A 27,997-nucleotide genomic window follows, 5' to 3' on the forward strand; every position below is an offset into this window, starting at 1 on the left:
CGCTGTTGATGTTTCAGGCTGAGATCCTTCTTCAGGACTAACCGAAAGGAAAGATAGTAAGAGATTTGAAAGTAGTGGGGGGAGGGGGAAATAATAGGAGAAGACCGGAGGGGGTGGGATGAAGCTAAGAGCTGGGAAGGTGATTGGCGAAAGTGATACAGAGCAGGAGAAGGGGAAGGATGAACATTGACTTGAACATTGACTTCTCTAACTTCCGTTAATGCCCCTCCCCTTCTTACCCCATCCCTGGCACATTTAGTTGTTTGCCTGTTCTCTATCTCCCTCTGGTGCTCCCCCCCCCCCTTTCTTTCTCCTGAGGCCTCCCATCCCATGATCCTTTCCCTTCTCCAGCTCTGTATCACTTTCGCCAATCACCTTTCCAGCTCTTAGCTTCATCCCACCCCCTCCGGTCTTCTCCTATCATTTTGCATTTCCCCCTCCCCCCCACTACTTTCAAATCTCTTACTATCTTTCCTTTCGGTTAGTCCTGACGAAGAGTCTCGGCCCGAAATGTCGACAGTGCTTCTCCCTATAAATGCTGCCTGGCTTCCTGTGTTCCACCAGCATTTTGTGTGTGTTGTTGTTTGAATCTCTAGCATCTACAGATTTCCTCGTGTTTACTAAATATTTCTACCATCTTCCGTTTTATTTTAGAATGTCAGCACCTTCAGCATTTTATTTTTAAAAGGGAACTGGAATTGGTACTGGTAAAACATTTATTGAGGACTTCAGGGAAAAAAATGGGAAATAGAGTTAACCTCCACAAACAGCCAGTACAGGTCAAAATAAAGTAAATATAAACTTTTTCAACATTTTTGCTGAGAACAGAATTAAGCATGGGATATTAAAGATAGAAACTAAAACATCAAATATAAACTTTTGAAAGTATTTCTTTTAATTTTAAGAAATATGCAATTTTGAAAGAATTCCAAGTATGACTTTACAAATGTATAAGTATTTAATCTGCGAGGGTAAAGGATAGGAAAAGAGTTATTAAACAGCAATTCCATTAATACTTTATTAAGACTCATTTAACTCATTTATTTTCCTTGGACAAGGTACCATCAGTGCAGGGAATCACTCACAGCAACTTATATTTTTATTTCATTCAACTCTACATGCCAGAATTCCCTTTCATTTTTTACCTGCTGTAATAGTGAATCCAGATAGTTTCATTGTTAGTCTCATTGCAACTCATTATGTCAATATTTTGATCCATATGTACTTCACAGTGGTAATGCACTTCTGCATAAACTATTTGGAAATTGCATTAAAACACCTGTATTCTCCAGCCTACTTCTATGTATCTGTGTTTTTTCTATTTGGCAAGATTACCAAAATTGGAAAACATATCATCTATATAAGAATAGTTTGTGTTGAAACTCTGCAAAAACTAAGTTCTTGTTTACTTCCCACTGGCTTATATCATCTCTTACCTTCCCTGAAGGTTAACTTGCAGGCTGAGCCAGTAGTAAGGAAAGCAAATGCAATGTTAGCATTCATTTCAAGAGGACTAGAATATAGAAGCAAGGAGGTAATACTGCGGATATATACGGTATTGGTCAGACCACATTTGAAGTGTTGAGAGCAGCTTTGGGCAGCTTCGCTAAGAAAGGATGTGCCAGCTTTGGAAAGGGTCAAGAAGAGATTCACGAGAATGAAAGAGTCAATGGACAAGGAGCGTTTGATGGCTCTGGTCCTTTATTCACTGGAATTTAGTAGAGTGGAGGGAGGAGAACTTCATTGAAGCCTAACAATTATTGTAAGGTCTAGATAGAGTAAACATGGAGAGGATGTTTCCTATTGTGAGTGAAGTCTAGGACCAGAGGGCACAGCCTCAGAATACAAGGATATCGCTTTAAAACAGACATGTGCAGAATTTCTTAGCCAAAGGGTGGTGAATTTGTTACCACAGACAGCAGTGGATGCCATGTCATTGAATTACTTAAAGTGGAGGTGGATAGGTTAATTAATAAGGGTGTTAATGGTTATGGAGAGAAGACAGGAGAATGGGGTTGAGAAGGATAATAAATCAGTCACAATTGAATGGTAGAGCAGACTTGATGGTCCAAATGGCCTAATTCTATACCTTTGTCTTATGGTCTAATGATTCAGGTTGGAGACACTTCATCAAAAGGATCTCCGACCTCTAACATTAACTGTTTCTCTCTCCATTGTTGCTGTCTGAATTACTGTTTCCAACATTTACTGCCTTCAATTGTTCAATAAGAGCAGATGCTGGTGAAAAACATATTAGATACTAATATCTTTTTCACTTCAATGAAATTTTTAAAAGAAATTTCTACTGACCCACTGTGCTGTTGTTCTAAACATTTCAGTTTAGGTCTAGAAACAGATTTGGGTGGAAGAACAAAATAGTTTGTTCATGATCATTTTTACTATATTGACACATTGGTAACATTTATAAATATATAATGAAAGTGTTTTCCATCTTCATTCACGGAAGAGAATAAAAATATTGCCTGCTGCTAATATTTGCAAGAATTATTTCTGTAAAATCCATTATGGCATTCTATAATCCCACACAATCTGACTTCAGTTCTTTGCGGGAATGTGACCCGCTCTCAGGGCCTCATGACCGGCCGCTTTTTGATATGCCAAGGACGTGGCCTGGAAGACTGGCATGCCTTCAGGTGCCAGATTTATGTAGCTCTGGAGACGGACTGATTCAAGGCTGGTGCCCCAGATTGAGGTGTCGCAGGAGAACACGGAACATCAGGAGCTGTGTTTCCAGAGACCTGAGGCTTTCCGGGCTCGACCGTCTGGAAACAGAGCTTGGAAAAAGGGACACAGCAGACTTTTAACACCATAAACCAGCGAGTTGTTTGTTATATCTCCCCTCTCTCTGTGAAACAGGAACACCTCTTTTTCCCTTATTAGGGAGAGAGAGAACCTGTGTTGAATTGCCAGGTGAATGAGTAGTCTTTGGGGTACTGCACGTCTGTGTCTTTATTGATGCTTTGTTGCACACTTGAGTGCTCGGTGGAGGGCACTGATGGCACTGAGGGCACTGGAGGGCTTTTTTGCTGGTGGGGAGGGGGGACTGTTGCCTTGCTGCTGTTTGTGCGTGGGAAGGAGGTGCTGGGGGGGGGCTTTAGGATTCTAACATTTAACTGTCATTCATTCTTTGGGGTATTCCTCTGTTTTCATGGATACTTGCGAAGAAAAAGAATTTCAGGATATATATTGCATACTGTACATTTCTCTGACATTAAATGTACTTGTTGAAACCTACTGAAACACATCAGATAGGTGTCCTTATATTTGTCAATTTGCTCCACACTAGCATCCTCTAAATTTGCTGATTGGCAAAGATGAATAGATTTAATTTTCATTTTTAAATATAGTACAAATCAAGGAAACCTCTCAAAAGATTTTCAGAATATGTTTACATAAATAAACTAATGGAAACTCTTGCAGAAAGCAAAATTTAAATTGTTCTAATTGAGACAAAGCTATTAAAACTGAATGTTCAAATGCTAGTCAAATCTCTTGTTTTCTAAGTGGTTTTATTGTTCAATCCTGTATGCAATAAAAATCATAGGACTGAAAAATTCCATTTTCTTCTCCCCAGTCTGTACTATTTAATTTGATTAGAATACATGTACATTTTGGCTCTATCTTAGAAACAGCCAGAGTTCCTGTCCTTCTGGTAGCTGCTTTAAAATGCATATATAAATGCTGTAGGTAGGGAGAAATGACCTATGATATCACCATTCTGGATCTTCCTCCTTACATGCATGCATCTTTATCATAATTTGATATCTCATACATTATGAGGCACCTTATTGATGGGATAAGAACAATTGTATTATTCAGTCAAAGATAACTGAAATGGAGGTGTTTTACAGGCAGATAATCATCACTGAAGGAGATCCCCTAGCCATTTCAGTTTGACCTGTAAGCTGTACTCTTCACCTTGAGGTGTACAACGGATCTAACTTAGTGCAATATCAGTGTCAAGTAAGGCTCTGTAATCTCATAAATCTTTTCCTAATCTTTCTTGATGCAATACTTCACATCAACTCCAACCAAATCCCTGCTGGAGTAGAATTAATATACAAGACTAGTTGGGAACCATTCAACCTTCATCACTCCAAAACTCATTAAAATTCATTGAGTTATTATATATAGAATTGGTTTGTGGCCATCCCTGCTTGGAAGCCGAGCTACAAACAAAATTCCTTCACTAAAATACATGATAGAATGGACCTTACATAAAACATTAGAAGACGGATCCTTCACCAGCCAGCCCATTGCACATCTCTGCCCCATGCAATCCATGATGAGATCCTGGCTAATGTAGATCTCTTGCTACATTTTGGGAGCCACCTCTCAGTATAGGCAAAGTCCAAATGGCAAAATCCACCACCACCTCAGTGCACCAACACAGACTTTGGTTTTGAAGTGGGAAAGACATTCAAAGACCAAGACCTCATACCCATCCTCAAGATCATTACCCATTGAGCTGCAGTGATCCTTTCCTACCTGTACACAGAGGGCTATCAAAGCATTGGGAAACTACTGTCACTGCTGCTCTGCAAAATCTTCGAATCCATTGGCAGAACAGGTGAATGAATACCAGCACCACCAGCATCTAGTCGCTGATCATGTTTTACCAGCTTTGATGTTCATCTGCCTGACACCACGCTGCCAATGCAAGCATTCTGCTCCACGTTCCATCAGAGGAAACATCTTCCAGGTGGAAAGCAAAACATTTCAAAGTCATCCTCAAACCCTCCTAAAAAAATGTAGCACCTTCAAAAACTCAGAATCCCTGACTAAAGGGCATTCGTGCTAACAGAACCAGGGATATGGCATCTTCAACCAGAGGTCAACCATATACAAAGGATGGAGCATACAATAATCCAAATAACCCACCCATTCAGCCAGTCAGGCTTCATCTGTCTCATAGGGTCTACCGGTTTTACAAAGGACTTATTACTTCAGGACCCACAGAACTGTAGTGGAAGAAACTCATTCTCAACTGCCAGTGAAGAAGGATAAGGGCAATATCAGAGTGCAAATAAACCAGAGGAAAGGGTGTTGGGTGCAGAGTGTCAAAAGACAGGTTAGTTGTATCAAAACATGTAACGCAATCTTGAAAGGATGTAAGTTATTTGGTTAAAGGCAACCATGAAGAACAAGATAATAAAGAGATCAGAAATGACTTTGCCACTAATTAAGAACTCATGTATATCAAGAGCTTACACAATAGCAAAATGCGTGATTTATCGTAATACATGGAAATATTACGTCATTGATTTTGAGAGGGCAATTATACAAATAGATCATGATGGAGGGAGTAAACAGAACTTAGACTGAAGATTAGAATAATTTGCCCTTCAGGAAATGCTTTTTGCAAATAATAAATGAGCAAAGTTAAAAGATTTTCATTTGAACATTGCAAGGATCTTAAGATGGTTACAGAAGTGAATTAATACAAATATCAGAAATTCCAAAATAGATCCTAAAAGGAGATCACCTTCCAAATGAGCAAGTAGACAAATAATCAAAACACAGTTCTAGACAGTTTTTTTGATTAATTGTTTTAACAGGATATTTTGCTAAAAAAAAACACAACACAGAAACCAAAGCAACACACACAAAATGCTGGAGGAACTCAGCAGGTCAGGCAGCATCTATGAAAATGAATAAATAGTCAAAGTTTTGGGCAGAGACTCTTTCAAGATGAACAGAAGCCAAAACTTTCAGTCTTCTGCAAATCCCGTCTATTTGATCCCCATATCTCAACTATCAGTTGGCAGGATATTGAAAAAAGGTTGATTTAATTTTACAGAAATAGAAGCAAAAGCCAAAAAAATGCCATTTTCATTGCAAGGGATCCAGCACGTTTTGATTTGGATGATAATGTGGTAAGCTAGATAATCAAATTTGCACATGACACCAATATTGAAGGCATAGTGGCCAGTGAGGAAAGCTATCAAAGCTTGCAACAGGGTCAAAACCAGCTGGAAAAAATTGGCTGAATAAAGACAGATGGAATTCAATGCAGACAAGTATGAGGTGTAGCATTTTGAGAGAACAAACTAGGGCAGGACTTACACAGTGAACAGTAGGGCACCGAGGAGTACAACTAAACAAAGGGATTTGGGAATGCAGATTCATAATTTCTTGAAAGTGGTGTCACAGGTAGATAGGATTGGAAAGAGAGCTTCAACTCTGTCTCACCTCCGCATACCTTGCCTTGGTTCTGCCACATCAAATTGCCTCCAAGTTCTTTCCAGCAATAGCCAAACATTGGCTCATTCCCCGCTCTCAGGCCCAGGCCCCTCCGCCTCAATTTGGCCCGTACCTGCAACACCACAACCATCCTGCACTTTCAAGACTTCAATTCACATTGCAAAAATGCCAGGTTGTATAGGCGGTTCAAAAGTTCGACGAAAGGGAAGTTACAAGCCACAGATTGCAGTGATCACTTGCAAGAAAAAGTGTGATTGTAAAGTAGTTTATAGTTTGGTTTGCTGCCAGTATGCTGTCACTGTGCTTCACCACCACCATCTTAAACCGGACAGCCAGACATATCCAAAATCCAAACAATCCTACCAAATCCAAAACCCAACTTAGTTCTAGTTCATGGAAAAGAATTTCCAATACTTCCACCATTTCTGAATAGGTATATGTTTACTAATAAAATCTAAGCTTCAGTGGAATCCAAGTCATTGCCTACGGTATTTGGCAATTTTTTCATGACAATAGTTTAAAAGTATACTGAGAAATTCAATGCATTTTCTGTCGTTGGGCTCTCCTTTTTCTAATGACACTGGAGAGTTACATTTTGTAAAAAGGCTTCTAAAGTATTTACATTTCTGTTAATAGAAAGCACCATACTGAATGTGTATAATTTCTAGTTTGACAGCTTCAAGTGTTAATTTTATAATCTCACTAAAATAAAGAGGGGACAAAAAGCATCACGTTACTCAGACTCCATTATTTAATCTCGTTTCTAGCACTACCACGAGAATAGCACCAAGACGGGTGGAGGAACAAGAAATGTTGCAGAAGGATGGAATTTGTAGGAGATAGACAGGTTGGGAGAGTGGGATACAGTGTGGGGTTATGCAATTTGGTGGGAGGAATAAAGATTTAGACTACTTTCTAAATTGAGATATAATTCAGGAATCAGAGGTGCAAAGTGCCTTGGGTTTCCTAGTTTAGGATTCACTCAAGGTTAACTTGCAGACTGAGTTTATAGCAAAGAAGTCAAATGGAGCATTAGCATCTATTTGCGGAGGAATAGGAAATAAAAGTAAGGATTCATGGCTGAGGCTTTTTATAAGGGGCAGTCAGACCACATTGGAATTGTGAGAGCAATTTTGGGTCTCACAGAGGAGGTTCACAAGAATGATCCCAGGAAGAAAGGCTTAAAATATGAAGAATGGGCTTGATATTTCTGAGACTATACTCAATTGAGTTCAGAGGATGGGGGAGGAGGGGAACTTCAATGAAACTTATCAGTTACTAAAAGGTCTGGATAAATTGGATATGGAATGGATGTTTCCATTACAAGGAGGTTCTAAGATTTGAGGACTCAGCTTCAGAATAAAATTGGGATGAGAAGGAATTTCTTTAGCCAAAGGGTGGTTGACTTCATTACTACAGAGGGCTGTGGAAGTCATGTCTCTGGGTGCATGGGTGGCACAGTAGCACAGTGGTCAACGCAACCACTTTACAGCACCAGCAATCACTAATTGGGGTTTAATTCTTTTCGCTGACTGTAAGATGTTTGCACATTCTCCCTGTGACCGTGAGTACTCCAGTTTCCTCCCACATTCCGAAGACATAGTTAGGATTACTAAATTGTGGGCATATTATGTTAGTGCCAGAGGCATGGCAACACTTGTGGGCTGCCCCCAATAAAAACCTTGCTGATTTGATTTGATGCAAATTTCACATTTCACAGTACATTTTGAAGTTTCGATGTACAGGTGGCAAATAAAGTTGATCTTTAAAATCCTCAGTATTAAGACAGAAACTTATAGGTTCGTGATTGGTAAGGGGTTATGGAAAGAAGACAGGAGAATGAGATTTTTTTTTAAAAGCCTAAATTGAATGGTGGAGCAGAGTTGATGGGCCAAATAGCCTAACGCTGCTGCTATATGGTACAGTCTTGAGTACTCCAGGAGTTTCAGTATACAGTATATTTGGTTGAGAAATAGATGCATATTTTAACAAAACTTTGCTATGAACTAAATTAAAGATATGCTCTTCAAATGTTTGTAATCATTGTAATAAATCATCCTGATTGATCATCCACTGTATCATTTCTTTCGTCATTGTTAATTCTACAAGTCTTCAGTTCTCTTTACTTCCAGAAGTAAGGAACTGGAGCACCATGGAATCAAATTTCTTATTTCTTGTTGCATTCACATTAACAAATATACTGCCCATGGTTTTACAATGCCTTCGATTTAAGGGTCTATGCACTTACAAATTCAAGAAATGAATCTTTTCATGAATCAGAAACACTGTCGACATTTCGGGCCGAGACCCTTCGTCAGGACGAAGCTTCTCATCAGCGCTTCTCCCTATAGATTCTGCCTGGCCTGCTGTGTTCCACCAGTATTTTGTGTGTGTCGTTGTTTGAATTTCCAGCATCTGCAGATTTCCTCGTGTTTGCTCTTTAAATCCATTTCAAGAGATCTTTTTGAATTAGACAATGAGCAGCTTACATAATCTCAAATCAAATCCGTAGTTTTATTCCAATTGTAGTTACTGTCAGCAATGCTTGCTGATTAGAGTAAAGAAAATTTCTGCAACATACAGGAAAATTAAATAGCATTTATAACATGCAGCTGATTCACAACCTCCCCATTCTAGGCCCCTGCTGAAGTTTCATCTCACTCTTGAGCTGCTGTGTAGATTCATCTAACAATATAGCGTGAAGTAACTTGATCCAGAGTATTTCTTTTCTCCTGGGACATGATTTAATAGCTTTGAAAGACATTGTGGTAAATTGAAAAACTAGTGTATTCATTTAGATTCTCTAAATAAACAATGTTCCAAACCATTCACTGTGAACTACTACCTTCATATGCTGAAACTGCAAGATTTCACTTACTGACAAAAACAACTGCTACATTTCAGAGTGCAGCTATGTGAAACAAACAATAGCCCATTATATCACTAGAAGATCTTACTTGTGGAGTTCCAACATAGCCTGCAATTTATTCTCTTATTATGTCTGCCAAGGAAGGCTTAAAAGCTCAATTCCATTGTTTTTGCTAGAGGACCAAAATATTTATTCAATCTTTTCCTTTTGGCTTGCAAATAAAACATCTGATAATGTAAATCTTAGTAAAACCCACCTTGATGTTGAACAGCATAGTTCAACATCATAGTTGTTCAGAAACATTGAACTTCTTGAATTAACATTATTTTACTTTTCATTTCACCTGCACTGCACCACTTGTTTAATTCCTGTATTCTTACGGCTTGATAAATAACTGGCCAATGCTACTGGCATGGATTTTCCAAAACCAGAGGGATCCATTGTCATTTCTGACTTCATATATCTTGACATAAATCCATGTTTCCAGTTAATAATAATAAATATGATACACTTCTGTTTTAAATTGCATTTTTGCAGCCTAAGTAGAAACAAATATGCAAAATTATCAAAAGAAATTCCAGAGAGAATATATAAATATTTGGAATATTTGCAATCCAATCAAGCAGCAATATAAACCTGTCAACAGAAAGATACAATTGTATTGAAATATACAATTAATGAAATTGTGTTTTATAGCTATAATGTTCCTAACATAGTATGCTCAAGATCTTGACCGTACCCTATCAAAGGAACTGCTAAATTCTCACTAAATACTTTCTCATAATAATGTAGCTGTGAAAAAAGCACAAATCATCTAATGCTCAAGCATTTCTAATGTTTACCTCATATTCGCTACTTCCAATCATCTTGCAAGGTGGGATTGCTTATAACATTACTGCTTGATCACATCATTACCTTTTCAGTCTTTTAGTCAGATGACAAGAACAATGTGGCTATAGAATTGGAGCAATTACAATACATGATATTGAATAGGTAGGGTGTCCAGGTATTTCAAGAGCAGTCTCCTAATAGTAAATCAAGTAACAGAAGAATATCAATCCACCTCATGACATGCATAATGCCATTTAAATCCCAATATCCTCTGCATACTTAATTTGGTGTACACGTCATTTTGCTGAGGTATAGCTGAACCAATCCGCCAGTCAAAGTGTGTTTATTCCTTGCCCAATCAATTTCTGTGGGAAAACTAGCTCAAAAGCAAAACAAGCCTCACAATTTTACATATACTTAAGGTATGCAAGGTGCCAGATGCATTAATTGGATCATACCTGCATAGTGGTGGGTGAACCAGAGAAGTTTGAATTTTCAGTGTCCAATCGTGAATAGGTCATAAGAGAATGACCTTCTATTCTAGTTTATTATAGCAGCCTCAGATTCATTCCCAATAACTCAGCAAGTAACAGTGGATTTACATTACCAAGGTCAAGGAAGTTTGAGATTCACACCTTTGGCTTCAACCCAAAAGCACACAGTAAAATGGAATTTTAAAACGTTGTATCACAGATTTTCAACCTATTCATTTCTTTAAAATGTAGAACTCTAATATGAAGAAAAAGGTGATTGAACATATTATAAGAAACTAATATAGTTTGTAAAACCTGCTTGAGACAAAAATTTAATTAAATACATTTCCAAAATAAGACCAACCAAATTTGAAGGATTTGAAATTTTTCATTTCACTGTAATTCATAATATAATACAGTGGATTCTGGTTATTTTACATTTTGGCCCAATTAGAGCCTGCCCCAATTAGCCACAGTTTCATGCAAATAGTTGAAAAGGTATAAAAAAATACAAAGTACCCTATAACAAAGTAACAAATTACATATTTAAATAAAATACAGAACAGAGTAGAAGACTATCAATACTACTACAGCACTATAAAAATGCTGCTTTCTTTTGATTGCCTGTAAATGAACAAGATAAGTACAGACACCTAGAATAGATTATGGACTGACTGAAGTTGGGAACGCCCATCTTAGTTTCGTTTTTACTTTAAACAAGACAAGCACACATAACACGGTGGAGTGATGACATATGCCATTCACATACAGTTCTTTTAAATATAACCCGTAATTAATTATGTAAATGAACAAGAATGCTTAATCAAACAATATATTTACAATACTACTTCAAATATTGTTGAAATTTTAAATATACAATACCCGTCCTGCTTAGCTGTAAACTACAACTCAATATAGAATGCATCTCAACTTATATACACACACACACATACATTACATATATATTCAGCTCACCTTGGAAGTGTTCATGTTTTATTGTTTTATAGCTTTAAATCACAGTGGATTTAATTTGGATTTTTTTTACTCTGATCAACAGAAAAAGACTCTTTTCTGTCAAAGTGAAAATAGATGTCTACAAAGTTATCTAAATTAATTACAAATACAAAACCAAAAAATAATTGATTGCATAAGTATTCACACTCTTTAAGTCAGTATTTAGCAGATGCACCTTTAGCAACAATTACGGCCCTAAGTCTGTATGGATAGGTCTCTATCAGCTTTGCAGATCAGGACATTGCAATTTTTCCCCTTTCTTCTTTACAAAACTACTCAAGCTCTGTCAGATTGCATGGGGATCATGAGTGAACAACCCTTTTCAAATCCAGCCACAAATTCTCAATTGGATTGAGGTCTGGACTCTAACTCGACCGCTCCAGGATATTAACTTTGTATTAAGCCAATCCTGGATAGCTTTGGTTTTGTCTTGCTGGGAAAAAAAAAATCTTCTCCCAGGTCACTGTTTTCTTGCAGACTGCATCAAGTTTTCCTCCAGGATTTCCCTGTATTTTGCTGCATTCATTTTACCCTCTACCTTCACAAGCCTTCCAAGGCCTGCTGCAGTGAAGCAATCCCACAACATGATGCATCCTTCACAGTAGGGATGGTGTGTTTTTGATGATGTGCAGTGTTTGGCTTACACCAAATGTAGCTTTTAGTCTGGTGGCCAAAAAGCTCAATTTTGGTTTCATTATACCATAGAACCTTCTTCCAGCTGACCTCAGAGTCTCCCACATGCCTTCTGGCAAACTCTAGCTGAGATTTCACGTGAGTTTTTTTCAACAGTGGCTTTCTCTTTGCCACTCTCCCATAAAGCTGTGACTGGTGAAGCACCCGGGTAACAGTTGTTGTATGCACAGTCTCTCCTATCTCAGCCGCTGAAGCTTGTAACTCCTCCAGAGTTGTCATAGGTCTCTTGGTGGCCTCCCACACTTGTCCCCTTCTTGAGTGGTCACTCAGTTTTTGAGGACAGTTTGCTCTATGCAGACTTACAACTGTGCCATATTCTTTCCATTTCTTGATGATTGACAACAGTACTCCAAGGGATATTCAGTGACTTGGAAAATTTCTTGTATCCAATTCCAGTCCTGTGCCTTTTAACAATCTTTTTGCAGAGTTGTTTGGAGTGTTCTTTTGTCTTCATGGTGTAGTTTTTGCCATGACACTAACTCATCAGCAGTTGGACCTTCCAGATACAGATGTATTTTTACTGCAATCAATTGAAACACCTTGACTGCACAGAGGTCTCTAAAAACAGATCCCCATTTAACTGATCATGTGACTTCAAAAACCAAATGGCTGCACCAGTGATAATTTGGTGTGTCATATTAAAGGGAGTGAATACTTATGCAATCAATAATTTTGTGTTTTATATTTGTAATTAATTTAGATCACCTTTTAGAGATCTGCTTTCACTTTGACCCAAAAGTCTTTTTCTGTTGATCAGTGTCAAAAAAGCCAAATTAAGTCACTGATGCAATGCTGTAGGACAATAAAACATGAACATTTCCAATGGGGGTGAATATTTTTTATAGGCACTGTACATACATACATATAAAACAACTACTATATAGACATCCACAGCATTGTAAATTTTAAATTGTCCATTGAGGCCTAAAGATTTATTTGCTAAACAGGCTTTCTCACTTTTGTGGAATAACATCTTTCCTGACAAGGTGGATCACTCTTCTTGGCATGTAAGACATGGCTGTGAAACAACCTCAGGTTCTGGGGCTTCCTTGATGGTGATTGTAGGAGCTGACTCTGGGACTGCAAGAAGAAGTTCTAACAACTTTGGACACCCTTCTTCTTTAACAATTGACTATGCTCTCCTCAACTGATCAACGCGTCGTCCCCAGATGCAACCTTCAAGGAACAGAACAGGTTCCGTTCTGTCCTTAATTTCTCCCAAGTATCCACTTTTGATCATCTCTGTAGCCCCTCACCATGACTCCTTCTCCACGAGTGAAATATCAAACATCCTTGTTTGAGAAGCCTTCACTTTGTCTCAGCTGTTTGTCCTGCATACTACTTCTGAGATTGGGTTTGAGGAGATCCAAGCATGTGCACAAGGAAAGATACAGGAGCAGCATATTGTTGGTTGTTGGTCGCAGTGAAAGGAGGAAATTGCGATATGAAAGGAGGAAATTGGCAAGCTTCTGATTCAGTGTCATTGTAGTGTGTTCTGCTTACATTGCTCACGTATGTTCTTTAGACTCTGGACAAACCTTTCTGCCAACCCATTTGTTGCTGAACAGTACAAAGCAGATGTAATATGTCTTACTGCATTCATTTTCAGGAATGAATGAAACTGTTCTGGAACAAACAGGTCCATTGTCACTGTCTAAGTGTTCTGGAACACAAGTCCTTGAGAAGAAACTTATCAACACATCAACAGTGTGTGCAAGGATGTAGTGGAGGCTATTGGGAATACTTCATGCCACTTTGTAACTGCATCCACTGCTACCAAGAAATTTGTGCCCATGAAAGGTCTGCAAAATCCAGATGAATCCTCTCTCAGAGCAATGCAAGCTATTTCCTGGGTTGGAGAGGCACTGTTCTTGGCATCTTCTGGACATGTTGGCATCCTAAACAGTGCATGGCAAGCTCCTTGAATTCCTGATCTATCGCTGATCACCAAAACACCAAGCTGACACCTTCATTTTGGCTACACCTGAATGACTGGTATGTAGCTCCTCTAACACGCTAGCTCTCAATTTGGATGGTACAGCAACTCTCAATCCCCACTTAAAGCAACCTCCATCAAGGCAAGTTCATCCAGGCACTGTTAAAAATGGGGGATCTGGGATTTCTGCTGCACATTCCATTCATTTTGTGTGGCATGTAGACCCAAGACAGTGTGCAGTCTTTTCTGGTTTCCCTTTGGAGCATCTCTGCCATATTAGGGAGACTTTCAGTTTCCGTTAGGGAGAATACATCAAGAGGAGTGTCACTGCTTTTTGAACACATACACAGGCAACCAACACTATTTAAGAACTGTTTGCTCTAAGTATAGTGTAATGTCTAATGACCACACAAGCGCATGTGTCTGATGCTTGTTAGAAACTGTTCAGCAACAATCTCCTGTGCCAATTAAGAGGCACAGTGTTCCAAACAAACAAAGGAAATCACGGCTATTTGTCAATTAGTTTTTGTTCTTTAAGAATTATCCCAAATAAGTAGCTGCCCTGATTAACTGGAATCCATTGCATACAATATATGATTTTAATTTCAAACATTATTTGCGAAATGTGAATAACTTCTTGCTGATGTATAAAAGTAAGAAAATATATACATTATTTACACATGGATTAGTAACTCTGTCAACAGTTCTAAGCATAAACAGATACAAATACAGATTGTTGCTGCTTAATTTCATGAAACACTGCAGAATTCAAAGATTTTCTATTGCATTCCTATGGTGTTTTGGATGACACAGGTAAATTCTACGAAAAAGCCTGCAAGATGTCCCAAGTGAATAAATCTCAATTACAGTACATGTCATCATTAATTTGACTAATGCTACTCTACCTTGTACAATCAAAAACATTTTATTGTGAGATTAGCTCCATTGTATATTCTGCTTGGAAGGCAGCTATTCAAAGGTAAACTTATAGAAATCATATTTGTGAAACATTTCTCCTGAACTGTAAAAAAAACCCTGCAACAATCTAACTTTTGAAATGGTAATATGTTGCACTCTCAAGCAACATATCAGTTGTCCGGGTAGCACAGAATTATTAAGATACTAGTGTACATTTTCTTCTATATATTATTCATAAAAATTGTATTTATTGGTAGTATAGAATTAAAGCACTGTCTGCTTTTTGTGGGAATTTTGTTGGAATGCCCTGTTTGTGAGGCAAGGAATGGTTCAAATTGTAGATATTCTACTTGGGCTGAGGGGAGGGGATAGAAAGACTGTGAATGCAGGAGCAGGCAAGTTAACTTTATGAAATACTGTTGTCATATTTTGCTTTTTCAACTATCCCCTCTACTATACATCACTCAGTGCTCTTGGTCTGATAACTATTTCAGATATAAAAGTATTTGAAACAAATACTTTTTATTCCTGCTCTTAATTTTTGAGGTTTGTTTACTGCATGTTACTATTGCCATTGGCATTCGTTCTTGGACACTTATCCAATGCGGCCAGTGGAGCTCATCATTATTCTGCTGTGAACTATTAACATCCTTCACCTGCTCGTATCTGTTGGCTTAGGTGGTCTTTGCGACTTGGGTTTTACAGTTAGGTTTCTGATTATATTCTGACACTCAGATTTTACCATTTTAATATTTAAAATTCTTGAAGTGCTACTGTCTACTGATTCCTTGACTTTAATGTTCTACTATCCAGCTTACCTTAAATGCAATTTACAGACTCTGGTCTAACAGCTCCTTTTCAGACCATTTCGAACATTTTGTCATTCCTTAGGCCAAATGCTAATTTGATTGAGAGGTTTCTAAGCCACTTCATCTTATGACACGGTGATACATTTGTCATTATTTTAACATAGGCCACTCCACAAGAAATTGACAGAATTAAAACAAAATCCAGTTTTACAGCCTATCATATTCATGAAAAGCTAAAATTAAATGTGGCGTAATGTGATCTCATTTTCTTGCTTTGGTTCCTGTAAAATAATACCGACCTATGTCACTTATTCTGTTTCATTTTCTGGACCATTATATTAAAAGGCACAACTCTAATAAATTATAAAAGGAACATGTGTGATGTGCAAAATGATACATTAGAAATTAAAAAAACATACCACGTAAAAAAAAATCACAAAGAGTAAAACCCCATTGGTCAATAAATAACACGTGTTAATGCATGAAAGATATATGACAAAAAAAGGAAACGTAAACAGAAGAATACAGATTTTGAATTAGGAGTGAACAGCAGCAGGAAGGCACGTGTTTACCCAACTTATGTACTGTGAGCAACTGCAGAGCACAACGAACAACGTATAACTTTCTAATATGCTTGGTTTCATTTCTCATTTCAGTGTTAAGTAATGAGGTAGCACATTATTCCAAAACTGCTTGGAGTTAGATTTCCCCATTTTTATACCAGGCTTTTCATTTTGATTTTGTTTTCCACCCATGTGTTCTTTCAAAACAAACTTGCTTCTTTTAGTTTTGGGTTTCTGTCTTTCATCATTGCCTCTCATGTTACCTTCAGATTGATTTATTCTCTCATTATCTGTTTCAATGCTTTCAGCCTCCACACCCTCTGCAAATTCATCATCTTTTTCATCCTGATGTTCTACTTCATTAATTTCAGCTTCATCATCATTCCCTCCATTGCTAATTCTCCCTCCCCCACACTTGTTTTCTTCAAAATTCTCTGCATCAGATTCCTCTTCAAAACTCACCCCTTCCTCATCTTCAACTTCTCTTCTATTCTTTGCAAGTTCATATTTCCCACTTCCACCATCACCTTCCTTGCCCCCTTCTTCACCAGCCTCACCTTCCTCTTCACCAAATTCACCTTCTGCTTCTACCTTCTCCTCTGCTTTCCCAAAACCACCCTCCCCCCATTTATTGCCACCATCTCCCCATTCATCTCCACCCTCACCATCTTCCTTGCCCTCATCTTCTTCCTCCTCCTCTTCCCCTCCTTCACCTTCCTCCTGCTCTTCCTTGCCATCCTCCACCTCCCTTCCACCCTTACATTCCTCCTTCTCCTCTTCTTCCACCTCCCCTGCCTTGCCTTCTTCCTCCTCCACCCCACCTTCTTCCTCCCCCTCCTCTTCCTTCTTGCTCTTGCCTTCTTCCTCTTCCCCCATCCTGCCTTCATCTTCTTCCTCCTCCTCACCCTCACCTTCCTCTACCCCACCCTTGCATTCCTCACCCTCCTCCTCTTCCTCCTTACTCTTACCTTCTTCCTCCTCCTCCCTATCTTTGCCTTCTTCCTCCTCCTCCTCACCTTTGCTTTCTTCCTCCTCTTCCTCCCCACCCTTGCTGTCTTCCTCCTCCCCACCATTGCCTTCTTCCTCCTCCTCACCAGCCTCACCTTCTTCCTCCTCCCCTTCACCTTCTTCCTCCTCCTCCTCCCCATCTCCTTCTTCCTCCCCACCATCCTCCCCACCTTCTCCTTCTTCTTCCTCCTCCTCCCCAACACCTTCTTCCTCCTCCCCACCTTCACCTTCTTCATCCTCCTCCTCCCCATCTCCTTCTACCTCCTCTTCCTCCCCACCCTCACTGTTTTCCTCCTCTCCACCTTCCCCTTCTTCTTCCTCCTCCTCCCCAGCCACACCTTCTTCCTCCTCCCCACCATTGCCTTCTTCTTCCTCCTCCTCACCAGCCTCACCTTCTTCCTCCTCCCCACCTTCACATTCTTCCTCCTCCTCCTCCTCCCCATCTCCTTCTTCCTCCCCACCCTCACTGTCTTCATCCTCCCCACCTTCTCCTTCTTCTTCCTCCTCCTCCCCAACACCTTCTTCCTCCTCCCCACCTTCGCCATCTTCATCCTCCTCCTCCCCATCTCCTTCTACCTCCTCTTCCTCCCCACCCTCACTGTCTTCCTCCTCTCCACCTTCCCCTTCTTCTTCCTCCTCCTCCCCAGCCACATCTTCTTCCTCCTCCCCACCTTCACCTTCTTCTTCCCCTCCGCCCTCACCTTTTATTTCTTCCTCCTCCTCCTTTCCACTCTTGCCTTCTTCCTCCTCCTCCTCCTCCCCATCTTCATCTTCACCTTCTTCCTTCCCCTCATCGCTCTCACCTTCCTCTTCCCCCTGCTCTTTTCCACCCTCACCTTCCTCCTCCTGTTCTCCATCTTCGTCTTCCTCCACTTCATCCCCATCTTCATCTTTCTCCTCCTCCAGCTCATCCTCAACTTCTTCATCTTCTTCCTCCTCGCCTTCTTCCTCATCCTCCGTCTCACTTTCTTCTTCCTCATCCTCCTCACCATCATCTTCTTCATACTCCTCACCTTCTTCTTCCTCATCTTCCTCACTATCATCTTCCTCATCCTCCTCACCTTCTTCTTCCTCATCCTCATCTTCGCCCTCCCCCTCTTCCTCACCTACCTCCTCTTCCCTGTCTTCATCTTCTTCCTCCTCTGTCTCTTCCCCACTTTCACCTTCTTTCTCTTTTTCCTCTCTGTTTTCTTCCCTCTCATTTTTTATGAGTTTATTTTCAGTGCTTTTGATAAACTTGCTTCTGCATTTGTTTCTTTTTTCTTTAACTTCCCTGCTCTCACCTTTCTTCTCTTTATCTTTGTAACTCTCACCTTCTCTGTTTATACATGCTTTGGTTTCTCTATCCTCCTTGTCATCCCCACTCTGACCTTCTTCTTCTTCATCTTCCCTGTCCTCAGTTTCCTTCTCTTCCTTGCTCTTTCCTTCTCCTTCCATTTCAAGGGCTTCCTTTCTTCCATCTTTCTCGTCATCACTGTTCACACCTTTTTCCTTCTCTTCTACTCTATTTTCACCTTCTTGCTGTTCTTCCTCCTCCTGTTTATCTACCTTACTCTGAACTTCCACTTTATTCATCTGATCTCCATATGTTTGAAAGTCTCTTTCATAAACTCGGTTTCTTCTAGTCTTTTTGTCCACATTAGCTTCTGTACTCTTGTCTTTTCTTTCATTCGCTTTATTCCCATCTTCTTCATCAATATCATCTTCATGCTGTGTTTCAATTTCTTCCTTTGCTACTATCCAACTCTCTCTTGCTTCTGTCTGGTTTTGATCAGTTATATCCCTTTGGTTATAAATTACTTCTGCAGTATCATCTCCCATTTCTTCAGCCTTTTCCTCACTTTTAGTTTTACTGAAGACGATACTTTCCACATGTTGTTCCTGACTGCATACACCATTTTTCTCATCTCCATCCGTATCTCTAGAAAATATTCTGCATGCAACCTTCAACTCTTCAGTTTCTTTTCTTCTTCCTTCTTCTGTACCTGTGCCTTCCTGCATTAATTTATGTTCAATAGTGGTCCTTTCAGTTCCTCTTATGACAACTTTCAGATTGCTTTTTTGTGATTTATTTTCTCCTGTCTTTGCATTTACTTCTCCTACTAAATCACCCCATACCTGCTCTTCACAAGGCACAAACTTGGGTTTAATTTGTTCCCCTTGGTTCTCTTTTTTATCTAATTCCTCTTTTAGTAGTAAACATTTCATTGATTTAGAGTCTTTTATACTCTTTCTTGTATTTTCTTTATTAATTCTATAGTCCGTATGACCATGTAAACCTTTCCTGACATTACTACTGTCTTCTCCATTGCTTTTGCTGACACACTTTAATACTTTTCCTTCTTTTGCTGCTGCTTCTTCAGTTTGTTTTGAAATGTTTTCATCATTACTTTGCCTTTCATTTATCGTACCACGGATATACAAGTGCTTATCGTTTGCTCTTGTTGGCTGTTTTTTTTTGGCTATTATATTTTTTTTGCCAGAGGCTTTTTTCTCATTGATAATGACTTTGGTGCTACATTTGATATGGTTTCCTTCTATAATTGCTTCAAGCACACTCGTGTGTAGATTTTGTCTTGGAGACTGAGCTTGCTGTGTAGCTTTCATGGGCTTTTTGACTTCCTGATTATCACTGTCATTAACCTTACCAGAACTTTTACCTTTCTTCTATTCCAAATGAAAAGCAATGAATGAAAAGGAAAATAAAGAAGGTTATTAGAGGCAAAAGATGAATATATGCCCAAACAAGTTCTGTGTTTTAAATGGTAACCAAATAATAAGACAGAAGAATGAGCAAGAAAGTAAATTGAATAGAATCATATTATCAATAGAGTTAATTGAGACAAAAAGAGATGGATTCTGATAAAAATTATAATTGTTAGATATTCAGGCAACAAATATTGTTCAATTTGGCAAGGAGACAAGGACTTACAATGAAGCCTCATAAAATAATAATTACATTAAGTCAGCATAAATAACATCATTCTACAATTATTTTAAGCAAAAGCAGTAAGATTTTTCACACAATAGCTTAAAGCACTTATTGTCAAGAATGTCGCCAATATATCCATAACTGTGGTTCATATTGGTGTTCACGTCATTCAGTTACTACATGGGGAAGTAGTTGCATCCAGCAGGACCAGCAAGGAGGCATGACTCACTGTGAACCACGAAGAGAATTGACAGCTATATCGTAACTACCTCAGAATGTTTACACAGTGACAATGCCATGGACATTGTCCACTGGAGAATCATAGTTATCTCTGGTATATTGAAAAATGGCGGCAACAACTAGTTTTAAAGTTATGCCATTTCTGAATCAGAGAGCTTTACATCATATGTTGTGTTCTATATAGTTCTGAATTCAAACACTGAATTCAGAACTATATAGCATCATTACATTATTTAGAACCTATAGGGTAAACCTCTAAATGAAAATGCATTCTTAATTGTTAGACTATATTTTAAATGGAGTGTTAAATACCAGATATAAGGGCCAATGTTATAGCACTAGTTTCTCAATGTTACATTGAACAATTCCCAATATTATAAATTGTTTTCCAAGGAAATCAGCACTGCACTTACCTGTTCCTTGTGAACAGGTGATAAGGTCAGGGTCTTGTCTTTAGGATTCATCATCATTGTATGTGTCTAGAGATAATTTTTAGGATTAGGATAATTAGGATAATTTTTATTTATACAATTCATTAGCACTACCTACCTCTCAAATAGAATACATCAGACTTCAAACTTCAACTGCAAGGAAACTCATATAGAATTCAGAACCATAAATGAACTTTCGGCAGATTATTAATTAAAGCCATTCTAAATCTAAAGGTTTAGATTGCTGAGAAGAAATGAAATAAAAGCAGAAATGCTGTAAATACTCAGCATGTCAGGCAGAGCCTATAGACAGAGTTAATGAGTTCATTGATCTGATATATGAACTAAACTTCTTTCTCCACAGAATCTGCCTGATCTGGGTTTTCCAAAGTTTTATGTTTTTGTTTCAAGATTTCCTGCATCTGCAGATTTTTAATGATTCACTCATAGCTTTTCAATCACACCACTAAGATTGATGAGCACAAAATATACAAGCATTAAAGAATTTTTTCAACTGCATGCAACCAATGCACACTAGAAGAAATCATTGCAAGAGTCACTGAAACTCTTAAGGTATGATTTAATTTGAAATGAAATTTCATATTTTGCACATAATACATGTACACTGTTCTTTTAAACAAGTTGCTAAGTCAAACACCTGACAGTAGTTAATCAGGCTTTCTATAAGAGGGCACAAAATTTCAGTGTTTAGAAGTCTCTGCTTCTTTTCTAACTTCTCTGAATCTATTAATTATATGACTCCATAAACAGTGGCATTGCCTCAGCAATCCTAGCTTCATTATATCAGAAAGACAGTGGATTCTACTTAATTGGGATATTGGTTAATTGGGGCAGCTGCTTTTAAAGAATAAAGAACTTATCAAGAAAATAGTTGGAATTCCCTTTGGTTATTTGGGACAGTATGTTGCTTAATTGGGACAGGAGTCAGTTGCCAAACAGTTTCTAACTAGTGCCAGTCGCGTGCACATGGCCATTAAACACTACACCATGCTTAGCGCAAACAGTTTTTTAAATTTCATCAGTTGTTGTGTGCTTGTGCTACGTTATCCATTCAGGCTGATTGATGCCAATTCAAAAAGCAGTGATTTTGATCATTTTGATTTTTATTTTGACTGTAAAATACGAACATTTAAACATTATCTGCACTAGCTGCCTAAGCTGATTTTCTTCAATTACTGTCAAACAAAAGACCCAGCAGCATACATTGGACAAATTTCTCCATCTATCTATCTATATACTACTAAAACTCTCATGCTCTGTCTGTTTGAAGGTTTGTGATCTCCAATTAGCCGATCCGCCATCATAGAAACGGGACATAACGCCACGAAGCATGCACACGGCCAGCCTCAGCAGCAACACCAACTGGAGCATAAGGGCTGGGAATTTCGAGCAGTCACATTCAGCATGTGCAGGATTGGGACAGATCTAACTGTCACCCATCAATAAGACATAATTAAATCTTATTGTAATGATGTACTTCGAGACACTCATGAAACCCTTTGCTGCAGTCAAAGGACAGCAGTGACTATATCACATCCATTTAGGATAGCGTCAACCACATCATCAAGAATAATCAGCATCCTGAAGGCCTTGGTGTTACTGCTTCATATCTTCTATCCAGCATTAAGGTAAAAAAATATGGTTGGCCTAATTATGCCGCGTGGAAAGAGAAGGGGGACATTATGGTCAAGAGGTGACACCAAACGTCATCGGGAAGCGGCAAGGAGAGGGAGAGAACAAAAATCGGATGAGGCCAGGGCCGCACGACTCCAGGATTAGAGAGAAAGAGCAAATGGTAGAAGAGACGAAGAGACGAAGTTGAAAGGGCTGCGCATCTCCAGAATGACAACAACTGGCATAGAAGGAGGAGGAAGGAAGAGACAAAGGAGCTGAAAAATACACGTAACTTCAGGATCAGAGAGAAAGACAAATGGCAGAAGAGATGAAGAGACAGCAGATGAAAGGACTGCACGTCTCCAGAATGACAAAAACAGGCATAGAAGGAGGGGGGAGGAAGAGACAAAGGAGATGAGAAAGACACATCTTCAGGATCAGAGACAAACAACAAACAGCAGAAGACATGAAGAGATGGTGGATGAAAGGACCGCATGTGTCCAGAATGACAACAAAAGGCACAAGGGGGGCAAATCAACCAGAAATGTTGCCATCAAAAGTGTCCTTTGTTAAATGAGGAGAGCTATATTTCCCTAGCGACGTGTCTTTCTTTTCTAATAAACTGAGTTTTCCTTCTTCAATTTCCAAAGCAAAGTGATAGCAATAGCTTTCAAGAAAATTTAATGTCACATCAGACTGCACTACCTTTCTCTCAAAGGGTGCCCCAACGGGTCACCCAGTTGTCTAGTACCTATTAGGAACTAATACACAGTCTTATAGTACTGTAGTAGCATTGGTAGTGTCCTACTTTGTTCTGTATTTCATTTAAATACATAAAGTTGCTCAGTAAAATGGTAGTTCTGTAAGGTTATGTAGTAGATGGAAACGTATGCATAATTCACAACACCAACATTGAGTTCGGGTTCACTTTAAGAGGCTGGTCTGAGATGATGATGTAACGATGTGATGTCTTTTACCAAGCTTCATGTTCTGTGTTTGGAGGACATTAAAGATGTTATTAAAGCTTCCCCTAAACTTAAAACGCTAATTGGAGCAGCCACTTAATTGGGCCAAGATGTACTGGTCCCATGTGTCGCAATTAACCTGAATCCACTGTATTCCCTTTGCGTTGTCCATTACTCCCCCTCCCTTTCTGCAACATAAAACTAATTTATCTCTTATGTTCTCAGTCCTGTTGAAACAGTAACTATGTTTCTCTTTCTGCAGACAATGTCTGGCATATAGAGCATTACCAGATTTTTCTGTCCTTATTTAAACAAATATGAAGCATTCTAACAATTAGAGGATGTTTGCAGATTAGTACTTGAGAAGCATGACTTATTGTGCAATGCTAATTTCCCATTATTTAATTTGCAAAGCCATTTCGAACTACTAACATAATTACATAGAACCTTTATTTTGGGAAGAGGACATACAGTACAGCCCATTGGCTGGTCATGTTTTTATCAGTTAATCTCCAAATTGTCATCAATGGGTACAACTACCGATTAGGCATCAGGTTTCCAAGCAGGTACAGGTGTCGATTGATACCTGTACCTACTTGGAAGCCCAAGAAGTTTATTTGTCATACCGTATATTGTGGAGTATAAGCCGACCTGGAGTATAAACCAACCACCACCCCCCCCCCACCCCATTTTCAAGGTTAAAAAAATGACTTTTTCATGTTACCTTTGTAAAAGCTGACCCCTTTTGTAGAGGTTTTTGATTTAACCAGAAAAGATCACAAGATCTCACATACCGGTACTCAGCTTTGCCGGCTCCGGACCCTGGAAATTTTGTGAACCAGAACCTGCTAAGAAAACAGGCCTACACATTGTAGGGCATTATAGGCAAATTCTTAATAAATAAATCAGGGAGAGAAATTTTGGATTAGGTTTCCAATGGAAAAGAATCCTCTGAAATGTAACCCCCGTGAAATCATTTAGCACCCATCGTAATCTCATTAAAACATAACACAGGGTGGCGGGATCAGTACATGTACTCAGTACTGAGTTTGCAACCACCATGTACAAAAGATTAAAACAAATGTGATACGATGCTGACTTCAAGCTGAAGGTTGTTGATTTTGCTAAAAGAACAAATAATTCTGCAGCTGCTAAGAAGTTTAGTGTAAATGAAAGAGAGTGGAGAAAGGCAGAGGACACGCTGCAAACTGCAGAAAAACATGCCAGTGGCCAGAACTGGAAGAAAAAGTTTTATAGTGGGTAAATCACCAGCGATCGTCTGGATACATTGTTACCAGACAAATGATTCGAGTTCAAGCATTGAATTGGGATGGAAAACACCGTGAGGTCAGTGAAAATTTCAAAGCTACGCGAAGTTGGTGCACCCAATTTATGAATAGACGTGATCTTGTGTTGAGACAAAAAAACGAAGATTGCTCAGAAAATTGTTGTTTACATTCAAGAATGCTGCTGAATGGACGAAGGGGATTGCTTGAAGTGGGTTAAAGAGGTGTGGCGTTAACATCCTGAAGGTGTCAGGAAGGAAAAGTCGCTACTTGTCTGCGACGTGTTCAAAGCACACTTGTCAGGGGAGACAAAAGCAACATTGAAAGCTGAAAATACGGACATTGCTGTCATCCCCGGTGGTTTGATGTCCGTGCTCCAGCCACTAGATGCGAGTTTAAACAAACCAAAGAATTCATGCGTCAACAGTGGAACCAATTTGACTCAAAAACAGCCAATAAATATGACCTGTCTTCCGTGTATTCGTTTTTCCAAAGTTGGCACCCTCTGTATAAACCGACCCCCTAATTTTAGGACCAAAATTTAGGGGCAAATTCTCGGCTTATACACCAGAATTTACGGTAGATGCCGCAAACACACTAAGTCTTTTACCATCAACTTATTCAATAAAATTATGAGAGAATGGGCCCTCACACTAAGTATTCAAGACCATAATTATTTATTTCATAATCTTCACCAATGCAGAACACCCATGCCCATACAGCCAACTCCACACATAATTTTAAAAACTAGCTGGTCTCCTCTTGGTTATCTTGCTATCTTTCACTGAACTTTATGAACTTCTGTAAACCAGCTCTGCACTTTCTTTAATTTGTGCATTTTAATTCAAGTAATACCTAAACAAGTTTCAAGATAAATTTAAAATTTACCTCTATCACTATCCTTCCAGCATGGCCATATTAATTTCCAACTTAATTATCTCTATTTCCTGATTGCTGAATACTTCTAACTTATTAACTTACAACTTACAAGTGGCCTTATTATTCCTACCAAAAGCTAACCTCTCCTAATTTCATTTGCCAATTGTTTATCAGAGTTCCACAATAAACTCTTGACCATGCATTATGTTTTTACACTTTCATTACTTTATCTTACCATGTTTAATGGATCTATTGTGTCACCGAGACCTTTATCACTTTCCTCTTCAGACTCCTCTTCATTTAAGCTTTCCTGGACATCTCTGATTTCATTGTCTTTTGGAAATAATTGAATGCATTTGATTAATATTTGATCCAAATAAATGTAGATGAATTTCAGAATCTCCCCAGATCAACTTGATTTAATCTGTGCTTGGTCAGCATACTTAAGGAATGCACAAAAATGAACAAATAATATTTCTCTACATTTGGCAATTTCTCACCTCTCCCCTTTCTCTTTCTCCATTCTGGCTCCTCTCTCACCCCTTCTCTTCACCTGCCTATCGTCTTCCATTCCTCCTCCTTCCCATTCTCCCATCGTCCATTCTCACCTCCCATCAGATTCTTTCTTCAGCCCTTTACCTGTTCCAGCTACCACCTCCCAGTTTCTCATTTCATTCCCTCTCTCCCACCCACCTACCTTCCCCCTCCCCTGCCTTCACCTATCACCTTCCAACTTGTACTCCTTCCCCTTTCCTACTCTGGACTTATTCCTCCTTCCTTTCCAAACCTGATGAAGAGTCTCGGCCTGCAACGCAGACTGTTTATTCCTCTCCTTAGATCTGCCTGACCTCCTGTGCTCCTCCAGCCTTTTGTATGTGTTACACAAATAATAAGCTCTTGGTATATCGTAGTTTAATGCTTGTGTTGGTTTGATGGCGATGCCATACATGAAAAACAGGTTCCAAACTAATTAATTTCATAGGACATTATTTCAACTTTTTTTTAAAGATATATCATAATAAGTTAACTCTAGAAATTCTGAACTATTTGTCAATAAGATTGTTTGAGAACAATAATTCAGACATAGGACAGAAGTACAAGGATGTTTGCCGGGACTTGAGAAACTGAGTTACAGAGAAAGGTTGAATAGGTTAGGACTTTATTCCCTGGAGCGTAGGAGAATGAGGGGTGATTTGATAGTGGTGTATAAAATTATGATGGGTATAGATAGAGTGAATGCAAGCAGGCTTTTTCCACTAAGGCTAGGGGAGAAAAAAACCAGAGGTCATGGATTAAGGGTGAAGGGGGAAAAGTTTAAAGGGAACATTAGGGGGGGATTCTTCACGCAGAGAGTGGTGGGAGTGTGGAATGAGCTGCCAGATGAAGTGGTGAATATGGGCTCACTTTTGACATTTAAGAAAAACTTGGACAGGTATATGGTTGAGAGGGGTTTGGAGGGATATGGCCCAGGTGCAGAGGCCTGTTTCTGTGCTGTAATGTTCTGTGGTTCAATGGTTCTAAGTAAGCCAGAATAAAATTCTACAAATTTACAAATTCTACAAGTCTGCAAATCTCCCATTCAAAGACAATCAATTGCTTTGAATATTTTGAAAAATATTATTAAATTTTAAAACAAAGAAAAGAAACATTAATTTTATGAAATAACTATATGAAATAAAAACATTAAAAAGGGAAGACTTATTTTAAAATCGCTGATGAAGTTGCTCTGCACAAAGAGGGTGAATGCCTTTTTATCTCTGGGGGCTCGCTCTTCGTGGAGAGGGGAGACTGTCTTTTTTTTTAATTGCTGGTGGGATCACAATGCACGTAGAGGAGAAAATGTCTTTTATCACTGGTGAGATTGCTCTGTACGGAGAGGGAAGACTGACTTTTATCACTGGTGGGATCGCTCTGTATGGAGAGGGGAGACTGCAGCTATGGAGAGGAAGAATGTTGCCCAGGTTTTCTACGTTTTGGTCTTGCTTCAGTTGTATGGGTTTTTTGGTATTCTGTGTTTTTCGCACAATCTTTCTTGTTTTTTTGTGTGTGGGTGTGTGGGATTTGGGAGTCGGTGAGCCTGTTCTGTTTTTGTTTGCTTTTTTGTGTGTGGGGAAGGAGGGATTTGGGGGTTGATGACCATGCTGCCTTTCTTTTCTTTCTTGGTTTCATGGCTACATGGAGAAAAAGAATTTCAGACATGTATACTTTGTTAATAAATGAACCTTTGAACTTTGAATTAAATGCTACACATGAACTAGCTGGTATAGGTTAGAGGATTAATCCCATGACT

The 27,997-nt window shown here is 39.0% G+C and overlaps 1 protein-coding gene across 2 annotated transcripts in view; it reads right to left on the reverse strand.

Annotated features, from left to right (window-relative positions):
* LOC132393238 (X-linked retinitis pigmentosa GTPase regulator-like) overlaps positions 1 to 27,997 on the reverse strand; it is a 71,841-nt gene that overhangs the window by 9,287 nt on the left and 34,557 nt on the right. Inside the window, exons 12-13 of one of the 2 annotated variants that reach the window (XM_059968240.1) lie at positions 25,943 to 26,040; positions 20,925 to 20,990 (exon numbers count right to left, since the gene is read on the reverse strand). In XM_059968240.1, coding sequence (XP_059824223.1) covers positions 20,925 to 20,990; positions 25,943 to 26,040 — 164 coding nt within the window. The remainder of the gene's footprint in view (positions 1 to 20,924; positions 20,991 to 25,942; positions 26,041 to 27,997) is intronic. The other variant, XM_059968241.1, reaches the window with a different exon arrangement.

The sequence above is a fragment of the Hypanus sabinus genome, chromosome 4 (genome assembly GCF_030144855.1).
Source record: "Hypanus sabinus isolate sHypSab1 chromosome 4, sHypSab1.hap1, whole genome shotgun sequence".
In the NCBI taxonomy this organism is placed as follows: Eukaryota; Metazoa; Chordata; class Chondrichthyes; order Myliobatiformes; family Dasyatidae; genus Hypanus; species Hypanus sabinus.